The sequence below is a fragment of the Girardinichthys multiradiatus genome, chromosome 3 (assembly GCF_021462225.1).
Source record: "Girardinichthys multiradiatus isolate DD_20200921_A chromosome 3, DD_fGirMul_XY1, whole genome shotgun sequence".
Taxonomy (NCBI): domain Eukaryota; kingdom Metazoa; phylum Chordata; class Actinopteri; order Cyprinodontiformes; family Goodeidae; genus Girardinichthys; species Girardinichthys multiradiatus.
In genome coordinates, this window is record NC_061796.1 from 31,128,852 (window position 1) to 31,144,031 (window position 15,180).

At 38.8% G+C, this 15,180-nt stretch overlaps 1 protein-coding gene across 2 annotated transcripts; it reads left to right on the forward strand.

Moving 5' to 3' along the window:
* The first annotated feature begins 5,340 nt into the window (after positions 1-5,340).
* Positions 5,341-14,707, forward strand: tnfrsf1a (tumor necrosis factor receptor superfamily, member 1a). 2 transcript variants are annotated; one of them, XM_047362056.1, is made up of 10 exons: positions 5,341-5,505; positions 7,290-7,395; positions 7,492-7,597; positions 7,689-7,814; positions 7,914-8,069; positions 8,164-8,242; positions 10,016-10,065; positions 11,779-11,954; positions 12,040-12,151; positions 12,260-14,707. In XM_047362056.1, exons 2-10 carry the CDS (start codon positions 7,342-7,344, stop codon positions 12,556-12,558), a joined length of 1,158 nt encoding a protein of 385 aa, XP_047218012.1. In that variant the 5' UTR covers positions 5,341-5,505; positions 7,290-7,341; the 3' UTR covers positions 12,559-14,707. The 2 variants fall into 2 exon arrangements, with proteins under 2 accessions (XP_047218012.1, XP_047218011.1); XM_047362055.1 differs by having other exon boundaries at positions 7,306-7,395.
* Positions 14,708-15,180: the final 473 nt, after the last annotated feature.

Genomic DNA, 15,180 nt, shown 5'->3' on the forward strand with positions numbered 1-15,180 from the left:
CAGTCACACCTCTCTCCCAGCGACTCCATCAACTGGCTTCAGCTCTAACCAGCACACAGTAGGTGCAGAAGATGAGCTACTGTGAGTAACTGCCTGTAAGGATAAGCATCTACAGAATGGGATGAACACATGGTTACCACTAAACTTTCTTCAGTGTCAAAGTGACTAGTAGTAGGTGTGAGAACTTCTAGAGTTGAATAGTAGTAGCCATCTGATTTTCTTCTTTGTACACACCCTTTCACGAAAATTGTGCTTTGTGGCTACTTTTGTTTGGTACTAGTGGTGCCAACTACATCAAAAACCTCAAACTGAATGGGAGGAATGCATGGGTGAGCTAATTTTTCTCAGCAGCCAGACCACCACACGTGACTTTCTTTCAACTGTGGCCTAAAAAACTTTAAAGGGGCTGCCTCGGGGGCTCTGTGACTCTAAGCTAGCAGTAACACTCAGTCGGGGTAAAGAGATGAGTGGATAGCGATGACTGAGCATCAAACAGCTCTGAAGTGACTGAAAGCTAACCTGCTCATACTGATCTTGGGGTTTCAGTATTACCAACTGCTTGACCGTAAGGATTTTTGCATTTGAACAGAATTTCAGATTAGGCTTTGCCAGGAACATGTTAACATTTCAGTGATAAAGTACATAGTCAATCATAAGCCACTTTCTTACACCAGTCCCCACAGCTTCCGTAAAGCGTGACTGTGTGGGAAACTAAGCACCCTATTTTTACTTTGAAAGCGTATAACATGCCCATATGGCAATAGGGCTTTAACTTGAAACTACTTAAAGGAAGAGCCGAGACAAAGAAATATTTCTTTTTTCGCTCTGTAAGGATGTGGTTTTTCTGGGGAAGAACTTGTTTTTGAGCTTCTGAATAATCTTTTTTTTTTCTTGTGTATGATGTGCTGATAAGTGGCTGCTCTCTGATTAAAAGACATTCTTCTAAAAAAGATATGTGTACTCCTAATCTACTCTTCACTACATTTTGAACTTTCACCAGTTTTTCTTGTATCGGTGTGTATGATCCAAACATTTCCTTGGTCAAACTGTACATTTTAACATTTATTTAATCATATGGACCCATTGTGAAATACAGAACATTAATTTGTTTCGCTAGCAAAGGAGTGACCATTTTTGAGTCTTCTCCCAAGCAGTATGCTGAATTAAAATTTCTTCAAATGTACAAAAAAACTTTGTTCAACTTCTACCGCCAGCACAAATTACTCATAAATGCATGAACGCCAACAGTGAGGTGATGTATATTAAATTACCTGCAGTACCCAAGTTTGTCACAAGGTGTTGCTAAATCCTAAACAATGAACCTTTAATTTTGGAGAAGTTAATTAAAAATAAAGAAAATCAACAAACTAACAAGGAAGAGTAAATGACTGTGATGAGAAACCGAGTAAATGGTTTCTATTACTTGTTTAAACAGTAAGGGGATGTAATCTGGTCCAGAGCAGGCTGAATGGATTTAGACTTTGTATCAACCTAACTGTGTATTGTAAAAAAGTTACAAAGAGTCCTCGACTGAGAGTTGACAACTTTACTGTGATCCATATTTATAGGAAAGACATAAAACATAAGACTGGAAGTTTTGTTTTTCTTTCCCATAAAGAACAAACAGTACGGACAAACAAATGGCTTAATAAACCGAGATATTGGTTAAAAAAATAAAGAAGCAGTCAAACAAAAACAAAATGACAAAACAAAATGAAAAGAAAAGAAATATAATTGAAATAAACACACATAAGACAAAGACACTGCAGAACAGTGGCACAATAAAGTGGTATATTTTAAAATATATGAGTTAAGTTACGTACAGTGGGGAGAACAAGTATTTGATACACTGCCGATTTTGCAGGTTTTCCCACTTGCAAAGCAGTGGGTGTGTGGACAGATGTCTTTTATACAGATAACGAGTTCAAACAGGTGCAGTTAATACAGTAATGAGTACAATAATGAGTGGATGACCGGAGGGCTTCTTAAAGAAGAATCAACAGGCCTGTGAGAGCTGGGATTTTTACTGGTTGTTAGGTGATCAGATACTTATGTCAAGCAATAAAATACTGAATTATTACTTAAAAATCTAAACAATGTGATTTTCTGGATTTTTGTTTTACATTCCGTCACTCACAGGTGAAAAGTACCTATGATAAAAATTCTACATGCTTTGCAAGTGGGAAAACCTGCAAAATGGGCAGTGAATCAAATACTTATCCTTAATGTAGTTGGCAGTGTTTTCCAGATGCTTATTTTGGTGTTGTTCCTTGTTTTAGATAATCAGGAATCAAAAGGAGATTCTGAAGAGGAAATAAAACAAATAAATCATGTTTTGTGACATTGTATTTTGTTCCCCATTGTCCTCCTCCCTTTGGTGGGTTATTTTTCCAATGATTTGAACTCACCGGCACAGAGATGGCAATTAAAAATTTGAAATATATTTTAATAAAATATTGCAGCAGATTTTTATGTATTGCCTATTGTTGTTTCATTGATATCTGCGGTATGAGATCTAGGCATTGGGATGTTGTGATCTTTTTCCTGTTTTTCCAGTTGAGCAGTATTGTTTTCTTGTCAACTGGTGTGATTTGTTTTTTAAGGTTTAAATTCAGTTTTCAAGATTGCCAAGTAAACAAACTGAGGTGGTAGTTTCAAACACATTAAAGCTATGGTCAATAAGCAGACACTGGTACTTCTGGTAGTGTGGACAGGTGCCAAGTCCTGTTGGAAAATTGCATCAGTGTCACCAAAAAGCTTGTTGGATGCACAAAGTGCTCTAAAAATTTGCCAATAGATGGCAGAGACATTGTCTCTGGTTCAAGATTGGCCTAACACAAGAAGGTAACTGTTCAATTCAGTTTTATTTATTTGGCGCCAATTCACAACACGTTATCTCAAGGCACTTCACAAAGGGTTTGGAATGGTGTGGGGTTGTTGGGGAGGTTACAATGTTAGAGTTTGGCCATTTTGGAATGGGCTATGTGTAGGGGTATTAAGTAAAATACACTGCCTGGCCAAAAAAAAATGTTGCCACCTGGATTTAACTAAGCAAATAGGTTGGAGCCTCCCATTGGGTAATTACTGCATGGGCAATTATTTTCCAGCTGGCAACAAGTTATTTAACCCCAACTGCTCCAATGAGTTGCTTCTCATTTCTCAAACAACCATGTCAAAAGACACATCTCGTGGTCTTGGAAAAGATGTCAGTCTGTTTCAGAAAGGTCAAATCATTAGCATGCATCAAGCAGAGAAAACATCTAAGGAGATTGCAGAAACTACTAAAATTGGGTTTTGAACTGACCAACGTATTATTAAAAACTGGAAGGATAGTGGGGACCCATCGTCTTCGAGGAATATGGCCAGAAAAAAATCCTGAATAATCGTGATCGGCGATCACTTAAACGTTTGGTGAAATCAAATCAGAAGAAAAACAACAGTAGAACTCTGGGCTATGTTTAATAGTTCAATGCATTTTTTCTTTCCTAATGGCCTGGGCAAATTCAAAGATGACAATGCCAGGAATCATCGGGCTCAAATTGTGAATAAGTGGTACAGGGAGCATGAGACATCATTCTCACACATAGACTGGCCACCATAGAGTCCAGACTTTTACCCCATTGAGAATCTTTGGGATGTGCTGGAGAAGGCTTTGCGCAGCGGTCAGACTCTACCATCAATGCCAGATCTTGGTGAAAAATTAATGCAACACTGGGTAGAAAAAAATCTTTTGACATTGCAGAAGCTTATTGAAACAACGCCACAGCGAATGCGTGCTGTAATCAAAGCTAAAGGGGGTCCAACGAAATATTAGAGTTTGTGACCTTTGTTTTGGTGGTGACTTTTTTTTTGGCCAGGCAGTGTAATTAACTGATAAAGTTTGTCCATCTAGAGCCCACTGGTGACCATTGTTATACTAAAAACCACAAGGATTGGGGGTACCTCTCTCTGTCAGACCGATTATAACCATTGGAAAAGAGAAGGGGTCGCACAGGTAGCAGAAATGGAGGGTGTGTTTGCACCTCAACCATAACCATGTTGCAGCCCATTTTCTGATTGCGATCGTTGGAGGGTGAACAGGCAGGTGAGTAATGGATAGTATGCGATGGGGTCCAAGGAGGAGATCAGGGAGCAGGTACTGAAGGAGCGGTGAGAAGATTTTCCGGAGGCAATACAGACGTCAGACCAACATGGAGTTCTCGGGAACAATGACGCAGAATGTTGCACACCAGACAGAGTACTGTGGACTGGAGGAAAGCTTCTTCCTAGAAGGAGATCACAGGAGATAAGCGAAAGATCATAAGAACAAAACCAAAACATGACTAAATGCCGAGGCCTGACCACCACTATGTGAGTGAGAATGGGATCTGGCATCTTTCTTAGGGAATTATGTCCTCTTAATGCTCCTCCTAATTGGCCCGAACGAGCTCCCTCTGCAGGGACACACCTGCCAGTCGCACCATGCAACCTGAGGAGTTAATGTACACACACACAGACACACAATCGTTAACACAAACTGAAAGATATGACAGGAGTCTCTTGCAGCACTGACTCCACCTACAGGCCACATTTGTGAATCTCCTCCAAACATTTGTATTTGACTGCTTCATAAACCTCTGAGGACAGCAGTTATCCCTACAGGTTGTGCAATATTAAAATTGGATTCAGTCCCATCAGGTGGTCAGGCCCATAACAAACGTTTTATATTAAACTTTTTTGAACTTTGACTGAATGTTTACATTTTCTTAACAATTGTAATGATTTCTTTTATATATATATATATTTCTTTTTAAAATTTCTTATCAAAGCTATTATCATCAAAATTAATAGAGATACTCTCTTGAAATATAGGCCTGTCACTGCTTCTGTTATAAATCTTATGATGTTTGAATACAATTGCAGGAATAGATTCTTTTTTAAAAGTGTTTTTGGATACAATTTCAGTAATGAGTTGGTTTTGGACCATGTTCTAATCTCTTGACATGTATCTGTTTATCTTGCCCCAGGGTTTTACAGTGAGCAGATTTCAACCTATCTTCATGGGAATTTTTCACTCAAATTTGTGACATTACCACCCTAAAGGGTACAAAAGTAAGAGAGAAAACCTTGGAAGATTTTCTGTTCAAATCAATGACATTTTATAACGTTTATATTTCCAATCCATCATTTGCATGGCGTTTTTCATCATGTGCATTCATCTGACAGTGGCCCAGAAACTGTTGCTTAAGTAAAAACACCCTATAGTCGCTCTACAGACAGGTTTAAGGGTTGTATTCTGCCGTTCTTGCCCAACTGCTTCACAATTCCTTGAAATGCATTCGTGACGAAGCCATTTCCCGGTTAAACCCGCCTCCTCATCCTCAGCACAGACCCGAGCAGCGGCTGCGACAGCGCTCAGCAAGCAGACAAAGTATTTCTAATATTAAAAAACACAAACAAAGATTGATCTTTGTTGAATGGGATGACAGCACTGAGGGATCCATCGCCTTGACTAATGTTCATCAGGTAAGTCACTGTAAAATATTTCTGCACGTCTATGGGAACAGCAGATTCATATCATGAGGGTGCAGTGGGCGTTATGTGGTGCCTAAATCGAAACTAGAGGGAAAAAGGTTATAATTCTTGCAGATTTACATCTTGCCAACAGAGTTTGTATTTATGCCAGCAGTTTTGATGTGGCAATGTAAAAGTTTTTGGAGTTGTTATGTTGTGATGAAGTTTATACCAGGGTCTGATCTCTGAGCAGCGCGACAGGGAAGTGAAGGCTGCCAAAATGTGGCGCAGAAATGCGACAGTTGATTTCCACATCTGCTGCGAAAAGTTTTATTTATAGGGCAATAGAAACCGGTGAATGATTGTGCGTGGTATGGAGTTTACTTTAAAGCGAGTTTGTTTTCTAAGGTCCGAGATAGTTTTATTTGGTTTAACACATGAACAAAAAACACCACATACTTATTAGATAAGGCTTTGTAATCCAGTGTTTTTATTTAGTCTGCGTGATCCCCCTGCTTCTACAGAAAATAATCCATAACAAAGACTTTGAAAGGATTTAACTGATCTTTTTTTTAGCAATCCCACATTAATTAAATGACATGTATATAATAATAATGATTAAATCATGCGTTTCATCCACAAAAACTACCATAAAATTACTAATTTTGCACTAAAAATCTTTGTAGTTCTTAATAAGATCTTGCTACCCTTGAGATTAAGTAGTGTACCAAGTAACCAAATTGTCAGTTGATGACCCCATGCTGTGACCAAAAAGTGGTTAATCATGCGTGCTCTGGTCAATTCAGGTCGTAAATGACAAATCTTGGTAGGTTCAGCTCCTCATTGTAAGGCATAACATTCTTTTCACATACTGGATTTTGTCTTATCAGGTGCTTTAGGGATACTTAAAGGATTCGGGAGGGATTCATGATTCAGTGAGGTTAGGTTAAAAGGTTGTAAACAGTGAATATCTTACCTACAGTAGATAACACTATAGCATCTTCATTCTCTATAAATCCATTTTACTTGGTCCTGGTGGATGATGGTAACACCTATTCCAGGAGGGCCAAGACTAATGCAGGCTTCTACAATCTTAAAACAAGTCACAGGGATTTATGAAGCTGCAATATAATTATTTAGAAAGAAGCCAATTTTAAGTTGGAGGCAGTGGAACACAAATAATCTTCCAGAGTAAAATGCATACAGATAACGGATTATGTAAAGCATTTCTGATATAGGAATTTTGTGGCGTGAAAAGCAGAAATATCATAACGGTTTAACCTAATGCTATTTCATACATTGTCTTAATTATTAGGTAGCCATTCTGAGCGGAAATGCTTTACATGTTTTGCATGTACGCGTGACCCTCTCGGACTAGTCCTTAGTTTAGGCCATTGAGAACCAACTGTGCTGGGTTTATACTAAGTGAAGATACCAAAACAGTTATCTCTTCTGGTGAGATGGTTTGCAACGTTTTATTAAAATGTCACTTCTGAACGATCCCTTACAATTTTTGGTCTGGCTAAAGTACTTTCCCTAACACCTGAAAATATTAGAAATGTGTCACCTGGTTCTTTTTAAACTGGTCCTGTGTTTGCAGTTTCAATGTAGTTATATTATCGCATTGATAAATAGCTTCCTTAAAACGTTATGTTCGAGAAATGTGACATTAATTTGCCTGAGGCCAGACAGGTTGAAACAGATTAGTGAGTGGGCAAATGTTCACAGGCCAGAGCAAATCATTTTTCTGCAATTCATTTGTAATCTTAATGCACACTTTGCATTGCCATCCACAGACTGTTTGTCTTTCAGGTGGTCTCAAATGGATTGAATTAAATCCATAGGATTATGGAGGGAATAGGAAACCAAGCAAGATGTAGTGTCATCTTAGTGCTCCTTATGGTAAGAACATTTCCAAGTGCTTGAATCATAAAAAGTTTCACTTTTGTAGAAAATATTGTGTGCATATTTAAGCTTGTTATATATTCTTTATTTTAGTTCATTATCATCCCTGTGTTGACGATACCACAGTTGGAGGAAGAGCGATGTCCAGCCGGGGACTACGAAACTGAGGAGGGAATATGTTGCAACAAATGCTCTCCTGGTTAGCTTTGCAAATAACACACAACCCACTAATGCCAGCAAATACATTTTTCTTTAGGTTTTCTGACTGTTTTTAATGTTTCTTTTTTCAGGTTTTAAGCTGTTAGAAAAATGTCATGTCAGTGGCCACAGAAGTAAATGCACACCTTGTGTTGCTGGTGAGTTCTCGGACCAGATGAACTCTATGTCTACCTGCAGAAGATGCAAAAAGTGCAAAGGTAAAGCAACATTAGCTTTTTCTAACACAATCTATCCTGAATAGTATTTAGCCCTGGCTCAGTTGTCTCTTTATTTTAATCGTGTTTGCTTTTCCACAGCTTCAAAGAATGAATATCAAGAATTACAATGTGAAAAACACCAAAACACTATTTGCCGATGCAAAGAAGGCTACTATAAATTCAGTATTGATACAGAAACATACGACTGTGTCAGATGTAAAAAATGTCGAACTGATGAGATCGAAATACAGCCTTGTGAGTCTTAACATCTTGTTGAATTATTAATTATATTTGCACTCAGTTGAGAGTCATCGTCTAACCCCTTCAAATCAAAATTTGTGTTGCATAGGTACACATGAAAAAAACACTGTCTGTGAATGTAAGGAGAGCTACTACAGAGTAAAGGACAAGTGTGAACCCTGTAGCGGGTAAGTTACCCAAGCTTTATGTGAGCACTTTTAGTTCCCATCTTTCTGTTCGTGATGGGATTTCTTTAATACGTGCATTTGGGGAAGTTGGTTTGTAGAATTGAAACTTGCAGCTCACGTCTGACTTGGTTCAACATTTCCATTTGAAGGCAATGCAGGCGAAGTTATGACACACTGAAAGTTGCTCACTGGCATTTTTGAAGCCCTTAAAAGGAGCCGAGTCTTTTAAATAGAATTAATTTCTGGTTTGTAGAAACCACAGAAATATCCAGAGAAAATTCAGTTTTTGTTTTTTTTAAGCCAGTGTTTATATTCCAGTATCTTAAATTCAAAACATGAAGGTTTAAAATCTTCATATTAAATAAAATAGAAAAATAGAATCAGTTCATTAAAAAATGGATGTGCTTTCCTCTGAGCTACTGTACAGCTGGTGTACCACACAGATGCAGGAGGTCATTATGCTCTCGATAGAGCACCAATAAAAGGACACCAGCAGTCTCTGCGTAATGTTATTTCTGCTAAACACATTCAGGAAGTACAGTCTCTGCTGGACCTTTTTCAGCAGCTCAGAGGTGTTCAGGCTCCAGGTCAGGTCCTCCTCAATGTGGACTCAAAGGAAGCAGAAGTCAGCTGCCCTTTCTACACAGTCACCGCTGATGATTAGTGTAAAATGTCCATCCTCTTTTTCTTATAGTCAATCATCTCCTTGGTCTCGGATATGTTGAGCAGCAAGTTGTTCTCTGTGTGCCAGGCTGTCAGCCGCTCTACCTCGTCCTCATAGGCAGACTCATCCCCCCAAGAGATGAGCCCCACCACTGTGGTGTCATCTGCAAATTTGACAATGGTGTTGTTGTGGTGAGCGCTGGTGCAGTCGTAGGTTTAGAGGATGTAGAGCGAGGGGCTCAACAAACAACCTTGTGGCAAGCACGTACTGAGGCTGAGGGCTGAAGATGTATGTTGAACCAGTCTGACCCTCTGGCTGCGAGCAGGCTGGAAGCTGTGGATCCAGTCCAATGTCTCTTAGTTTTCCTACCAGCCTGTGGGGGGTGATGGTGTTGAATGCTGATTTGTAATCCACAAAAAGCAGCTGCATGTAGCTCCCCCATTGCTCTAGATGGCTACTGTATCTTCCGTGGATCTATTTGCTCTCTAAGCTAACTGGTGGGGCTATTAATTATTAAATAGAATGTTTAACCAAAATAAACTGGTTAAACATTTGGGGCAATGGTGGCAGGGATTCGTCTTGTAACCCGTCTTGTGTAATTTGTCTTGTGGGTTGCCGGTTCGCTATGTCTGTCTCAGTTGTTGTGTCCTTGGGCATGAAACTTCACCCGCCTTGCCTACGGATGGGGGTCAGAGGGATTGGTGGTGCCTGTGTATGGCAGCCTCACTTCTGCTACATTGTAGCTCACTACTGTCAGTGTGTGAATGTGTGAATGTGTGAATGAATGAATGGATGACTGAATGTAGTGTGAAGCACTTAGGGGTCTCTGGGGACTTGATAAACCGCTACACAAGTACAGGCTTATTACCATTTAAACTGAACTTAAATCACATTTAGGCAGTTTTACTTCATCACTGAATAAATCCATAATTTTGCTCCAAATTGGTGTTGTTTGGTTTGGCATGAATTTGTGTCTAGGACTGTCTTTGAAAGTGTCATGCAGCATTAGCTGAGGTTATAAAAGCAAGTCAGCCTTTATGTTAATCATTTCCTCTGAAGATGTGCTACTTCCCCTCAGTGTTGTCAGACATCCTCTTTGTTCTTCACAGATGTACACTGGAGTGCGCTCAGCACTGTTCAACTCCTGTTAAGACAAAAGGTGAGCAATAACAAGGCCAGTTCTTTCCCCACCAACAGGCACACGGTAATAGTACTGCTTCCAAACTTCACACAAAACACATTTTCTTCTTTTTTTTTGACTTCTGAGACACAGTGACTTTTAAAGTTCAATAAACCCCCCCAAAAGTTACACTTGAAAAAGTAATATTCTTGTCTGAGTGCTTTGTAACTAAAAGTGCATTCTCAGAGGAGGTAGTATAGTTTTGACAGTGGACAGTTTGGCGTCGACCGCAGTTCTTCTTTTCTGCAGTTTCTGTCAGCACCAGCAAACCTGTGACAAATACTGTCACCACTGGTAACATTATACAATACAAAGTATTTACATCCCTTGACCTTTGCACATTTTGTCACATTGCAACCACAAACTTTACTGTTTCCTATTGGGATTTTGTGTGATAGCACAACACAAAATAGCACATAATTGTGTTTTTATTTTTATTTTTTTAACAAATTAAAATAAAAAAAGGGTGTACATCTGTATTCAGCCCCATTTACTCTTTTATTTACCCCCTAAATAAAACTAATTGCAACCAATTGCCTTCTAAAATAGGCAAATTATGAAACAGAGTAGTTTAATCTCAGTATAAATGCAGCTCATCTATGAAGGCCTCAGAGGTTTGTTAGAGAACATTAGTGAACAAACATCATGAAGACCAAGAAACACAGCAGACAGATAATAGAGAAGGTTCTGGAGAAGATTAAAGCAGAGTTATGTTATAAAACAGTATCCCAAGATTGAACATCTGATGGATTACTGTTAAATCCATCATCCGAAAGCGGAAATAGTATGCCACAACTTCTTCTACCAAGACACGGACGTCCACCTGAACTGACACTTCAGCCTTTAGGTCAATAATGAGAGAAGCAGCCAATAGCAACTCTGGAGGAGCTGCAGAGATCCACAGTTCAGTTGGGAGAATCTGTTGACAGGACAACTATTTGTCATTTGCTCAACAAATTACGCTTTTATAGAAAAGAGGCGAGTAGAAAGCCATAAGAAGCCACAGGCCACGTAGATGACACAGTAACATGGAAGAAGATGCTCTTGAGAGACAAGACCAAAGTTAAAACTTTTGGCCGACATACAAAGTGCTGTCTGTGCTCTAACAATGTGCATCACCCAGTGCACCCCACTCTGCCACTGAAACATGGTGGTGGCAGTATCATGCTGTGAAGATGTTTTTCTTCAATAGGGACTATTTTGGAAAGAAAAATGAGAAAATATTTTAGTCTCTGGATGTGCCTAGGTCGTAGAGACCGACCCCAAAATACTCGCAGCTGAAACAAACAGTGGTTCTACAAAGTGTTGACTCAGGGGAGTATAATAAAAATGCACCTTACACCTTTAAGCTTTGTATTAGGAAAAAATGTAGAAGTCTATGCTTAATTGTCCTTACACTTCACAAGTATGTAATACTTTGTGAAAGTCTATCAAATAAAATCCCAATAAAATACTTGAAAGTCTTTGAATGCAGTGTGACATACGTGAAACCATTCTGTTGGTAGTAGTACATTAACACTGTGTATATGAAGTCTCATTATGAACTGATGATTTTTAAAATAATCATATTTACATAAAAAAATCAAACTGCAGTCAGCAAGAATTTAATCAGAAGAAGGAATTCAGCAACACAGATACAACAAAGTAAGATATGTCATTTTTTATTTAACTAATCTCTGGTTCCTTATCAAGGTCCTGACCAACATCATCCACAGTTCATAAATATAATCGTTGGATCTGTGGTTGCGGTTTTTGTTTTGCTTGCGTGGGGGATTTTCATCACCTACATGGCTACAAAACATCTTATCAAGAGAAAGATGCGGAGTCAGTCCTCCATTTCATCTGACACATCAAAAGAAGCAAGCAAGGTATCCTCAGCTTACTGAGTGACTACTTTGACCAGTTTTATGTGCATGTGTGGTTAGTAAAACTTGTTCTTCTCTTGTCTGCTAGGATTTCCTGGTCAGTTTTAATGAGCATTCTGAGGAAGTCAGTTTGAGAACTGCTGTTGAAACCCCTTTGGGTGAGCAGGAGTTATCCAAGCTACCTGACTGTGTCCCGATGAGTAAGTCTATGACAGCATCTGCTGACTTCAACATATCAAATGCATTAACAATAGCTGTGCTGACTAAATTATTTTCCCCAATACCCCTCTTCGTTCCTCCTTCTGCAGTTCCTGACCTTATCTACGCTGTGCTAGATCTGGTTCCCGTGCATCATGTGAAGCAGCTAGTGCGCTCTCTCGGGGTAACGGATATGGAGATCGAGCAAGCAGAAATGGATCACAGGTTCTGCCGGGAGGCTCACTACCAGATGCTGCGGGCGTGGGCCCAGAGGAGCTCGCGGGCAGTTGGAGGTGGACAGGGTGAAATGGTACACCGGCCGCTTTTGGAGGACCTCTTAGACAAACTGAGACAGGTTCACCTAAGTCGAGCAGCCGAGGAACTGGAGACAAAGTATGACATTCAGTGATGTAATTCCCGCCAACCTGCTAAAAAAAAGCTTATGAGACCAAGTATTATTCCTCCAGAGGATGGATTAAACTGGACACGGTGCTAAAACCACAGAAGACCAGTGAGACTGAGAGCTCTACCTCTGATCCTCCAAACCGTTCACTGTGGCCAACAAACAAATGCCGGCAAAGAATCAAAGACTCCAAGAAAATGGGACAAATAGACTCCGTTTTATAAAGAACTCTTGTTAATATGGATGTTTTTATATTTGCAGACATGTAGATGATAAGTCTAACACAAATTTCATTCAGGAATTATGATGAAATACTATTACTAATAGTAGCATAAAGCTGAGAATACAGGGCCCCCATTCAGTTAAACCCATTGCTGCGCTCCATTTATCTCTAAAGTTGAAATTCAGGCCTCATGTCCCAATTATCCATGATCTGGTTCCATGTTAGAACTGGGTCTCTGCAAACTCAAGATCCATCTTGCTGAGTATCTTATGCATTCAAACGCTGAAGCATGATGACACGTTATCCTGTGTTATATGTACTGATTTATTAAGTTAGAAACGGACAAAAAGGCAAATAAACAACGTATTACTGCTGCTATCACCAAAGTTCATAAAAGAGGAATTTTGAAATCGGGACATATAAGAAACCTTTGTCATTTCAAACCAATTCTCACTCTTTTCTTGCAGGTTTTTCTGAATTGGAGCTCAAAATATCAAAACGGCCGTCATCAAATGACGAGAAAAAAACAGATTTGTGGTTTTATTGGCTTGCGGTAAAGGCTTTAGAGAGCGAGCAGCATGAGAACTGCAGTTATCTACTGACTTACTTTTGCCCCTTCAGAAAGAAATCAATCACATTTTAATTTTATTAAGTTTTGTTTGGAAACTAAAAGCATTTCCACAATAATTTAAGAATTTACAAGGTATCGTTTGGCGTTAGTGGAGGACAGAGCTGACAGAGTAGACTGATAGTTAACAATTTGGTTATGCTATGTTTGAATTTTTTCTTTTACGGTTAACATTTTTTGATGAAATAAAAAATAGCTTCGAGTTTCCAAACAAAACTTCTGCATTGAGATTGTATTTAGAGATGTACCAAACAGGCTTTTCCTGGACGATACCAATTCGTTTTTCTCCAAGAATGAAAACACATAAAAAAGAAAAATATCTGATGCTGCTGGTTTGGTAAAGGTTTTAGTTTTGAATCCAACAGAAAATGAGGGCATTACACGATTGTCTATATTCATGCATCAAAGGTAATGCTGTTGGTTGATGCATTTATAGACTGAAAAGAGTGGGAATGCTTAGCCTTGATGCATTTCATAAATAGAAACAAAAAATCTATTTTTTGTAGGAGTTGTCCAATCAGAGCCAATCAAGGGAAAATTGTCAGATTTGTATCCAAATGATTGGTGCATCTCTTATTTTATTATAAAACCTTTTGTTGGGTGCTTGGTCTAAAGTTTTAAGTTGTTTTTTACTAATTTTGTGAAAAAAGGGCAAAAGTAAGTCATCTGTCAGGAAGAATCTAAATAAGAATGCAAACTTATTTTCATGTCATAGTGTTGATCTTTTCATATAAGAGTTTCATAGTAGGGAAGTTTTATACCTCTCAAATACATTTTGTACTATATTGCATTTTCACACAGCTTTATTGTTTTTATTATTAAGAGTTTAATAGATTGTTTTTTGTAATTGTGTCATTTTACTGAGGTCACCTAAGCTACTTTTTATAGTAATTGCAAGTTTTCACTATTGCAAATGGACTTGAACATTTAGAGAGTCTTTTGTAGAACCAACATGTAGAGTTGGTAATATTTAAATAGCAGTTCCCTGTAATGCAGAAGAGGGGAGAAAAAGTCAGATCTGCTTTATTGGAAACAATGAGGCCAGGGAAGTGTTTTGTTCCTCCTCAGGACAGACCACACTGCTGAGTTTTTTAGGCTGTTCACCGCCTCTGTAGCATTCTTTTAAGCCCCAATCATACAAGCATTATTCATGACACGCCTTGTCTGAAGTCTGTTTTAGCTTTTATACGACTGCCAGCCTTGAGAGGAGCTTGGGACTAAGGAAGTGTAACTCTAAAACTATTTTTGTATTGCTTGACAATGTGTTATACTTTGGAGTTTTGAATAAAGGTGTTGGAAAAATTTTTCGTGCCTTACTGTGCTTTAAACCTATCTGAGAGTGTGTGTGGTGTTGAAGGGGAGAAAAAGGGGAAGAAAATATTTGAGGATGTAATTGTGTATTTATCTACAGGCTGCATTCCAGCACAAGATCTTTAATAATCAATCTCATATTTGGCCCATATAGATATAATAAATTTTTTTTCCTCTATTCTAGAACATATTTCATTTTTCCTCTTCCTTTTGATGCATTCTTGCCAAGGGATCCCTCTTGTTTGATGGCAGAAACAGGAGAATACCCCCTCCCTTAACATTTACAATGATTTGAGTTAGAAAATAACTTGATTGACATGAAACAGCAATTGATCATCTTCACAGAAATTAGTCCCCACCTCTGATTCACTAACACGTATTACCTGCGACACATTAACCAGGCCCGAGCACTGATTTGTTGGCTGCAGAAATCCAGTTGTTCCCGTCGGGCCAGTTACTGAGGGCC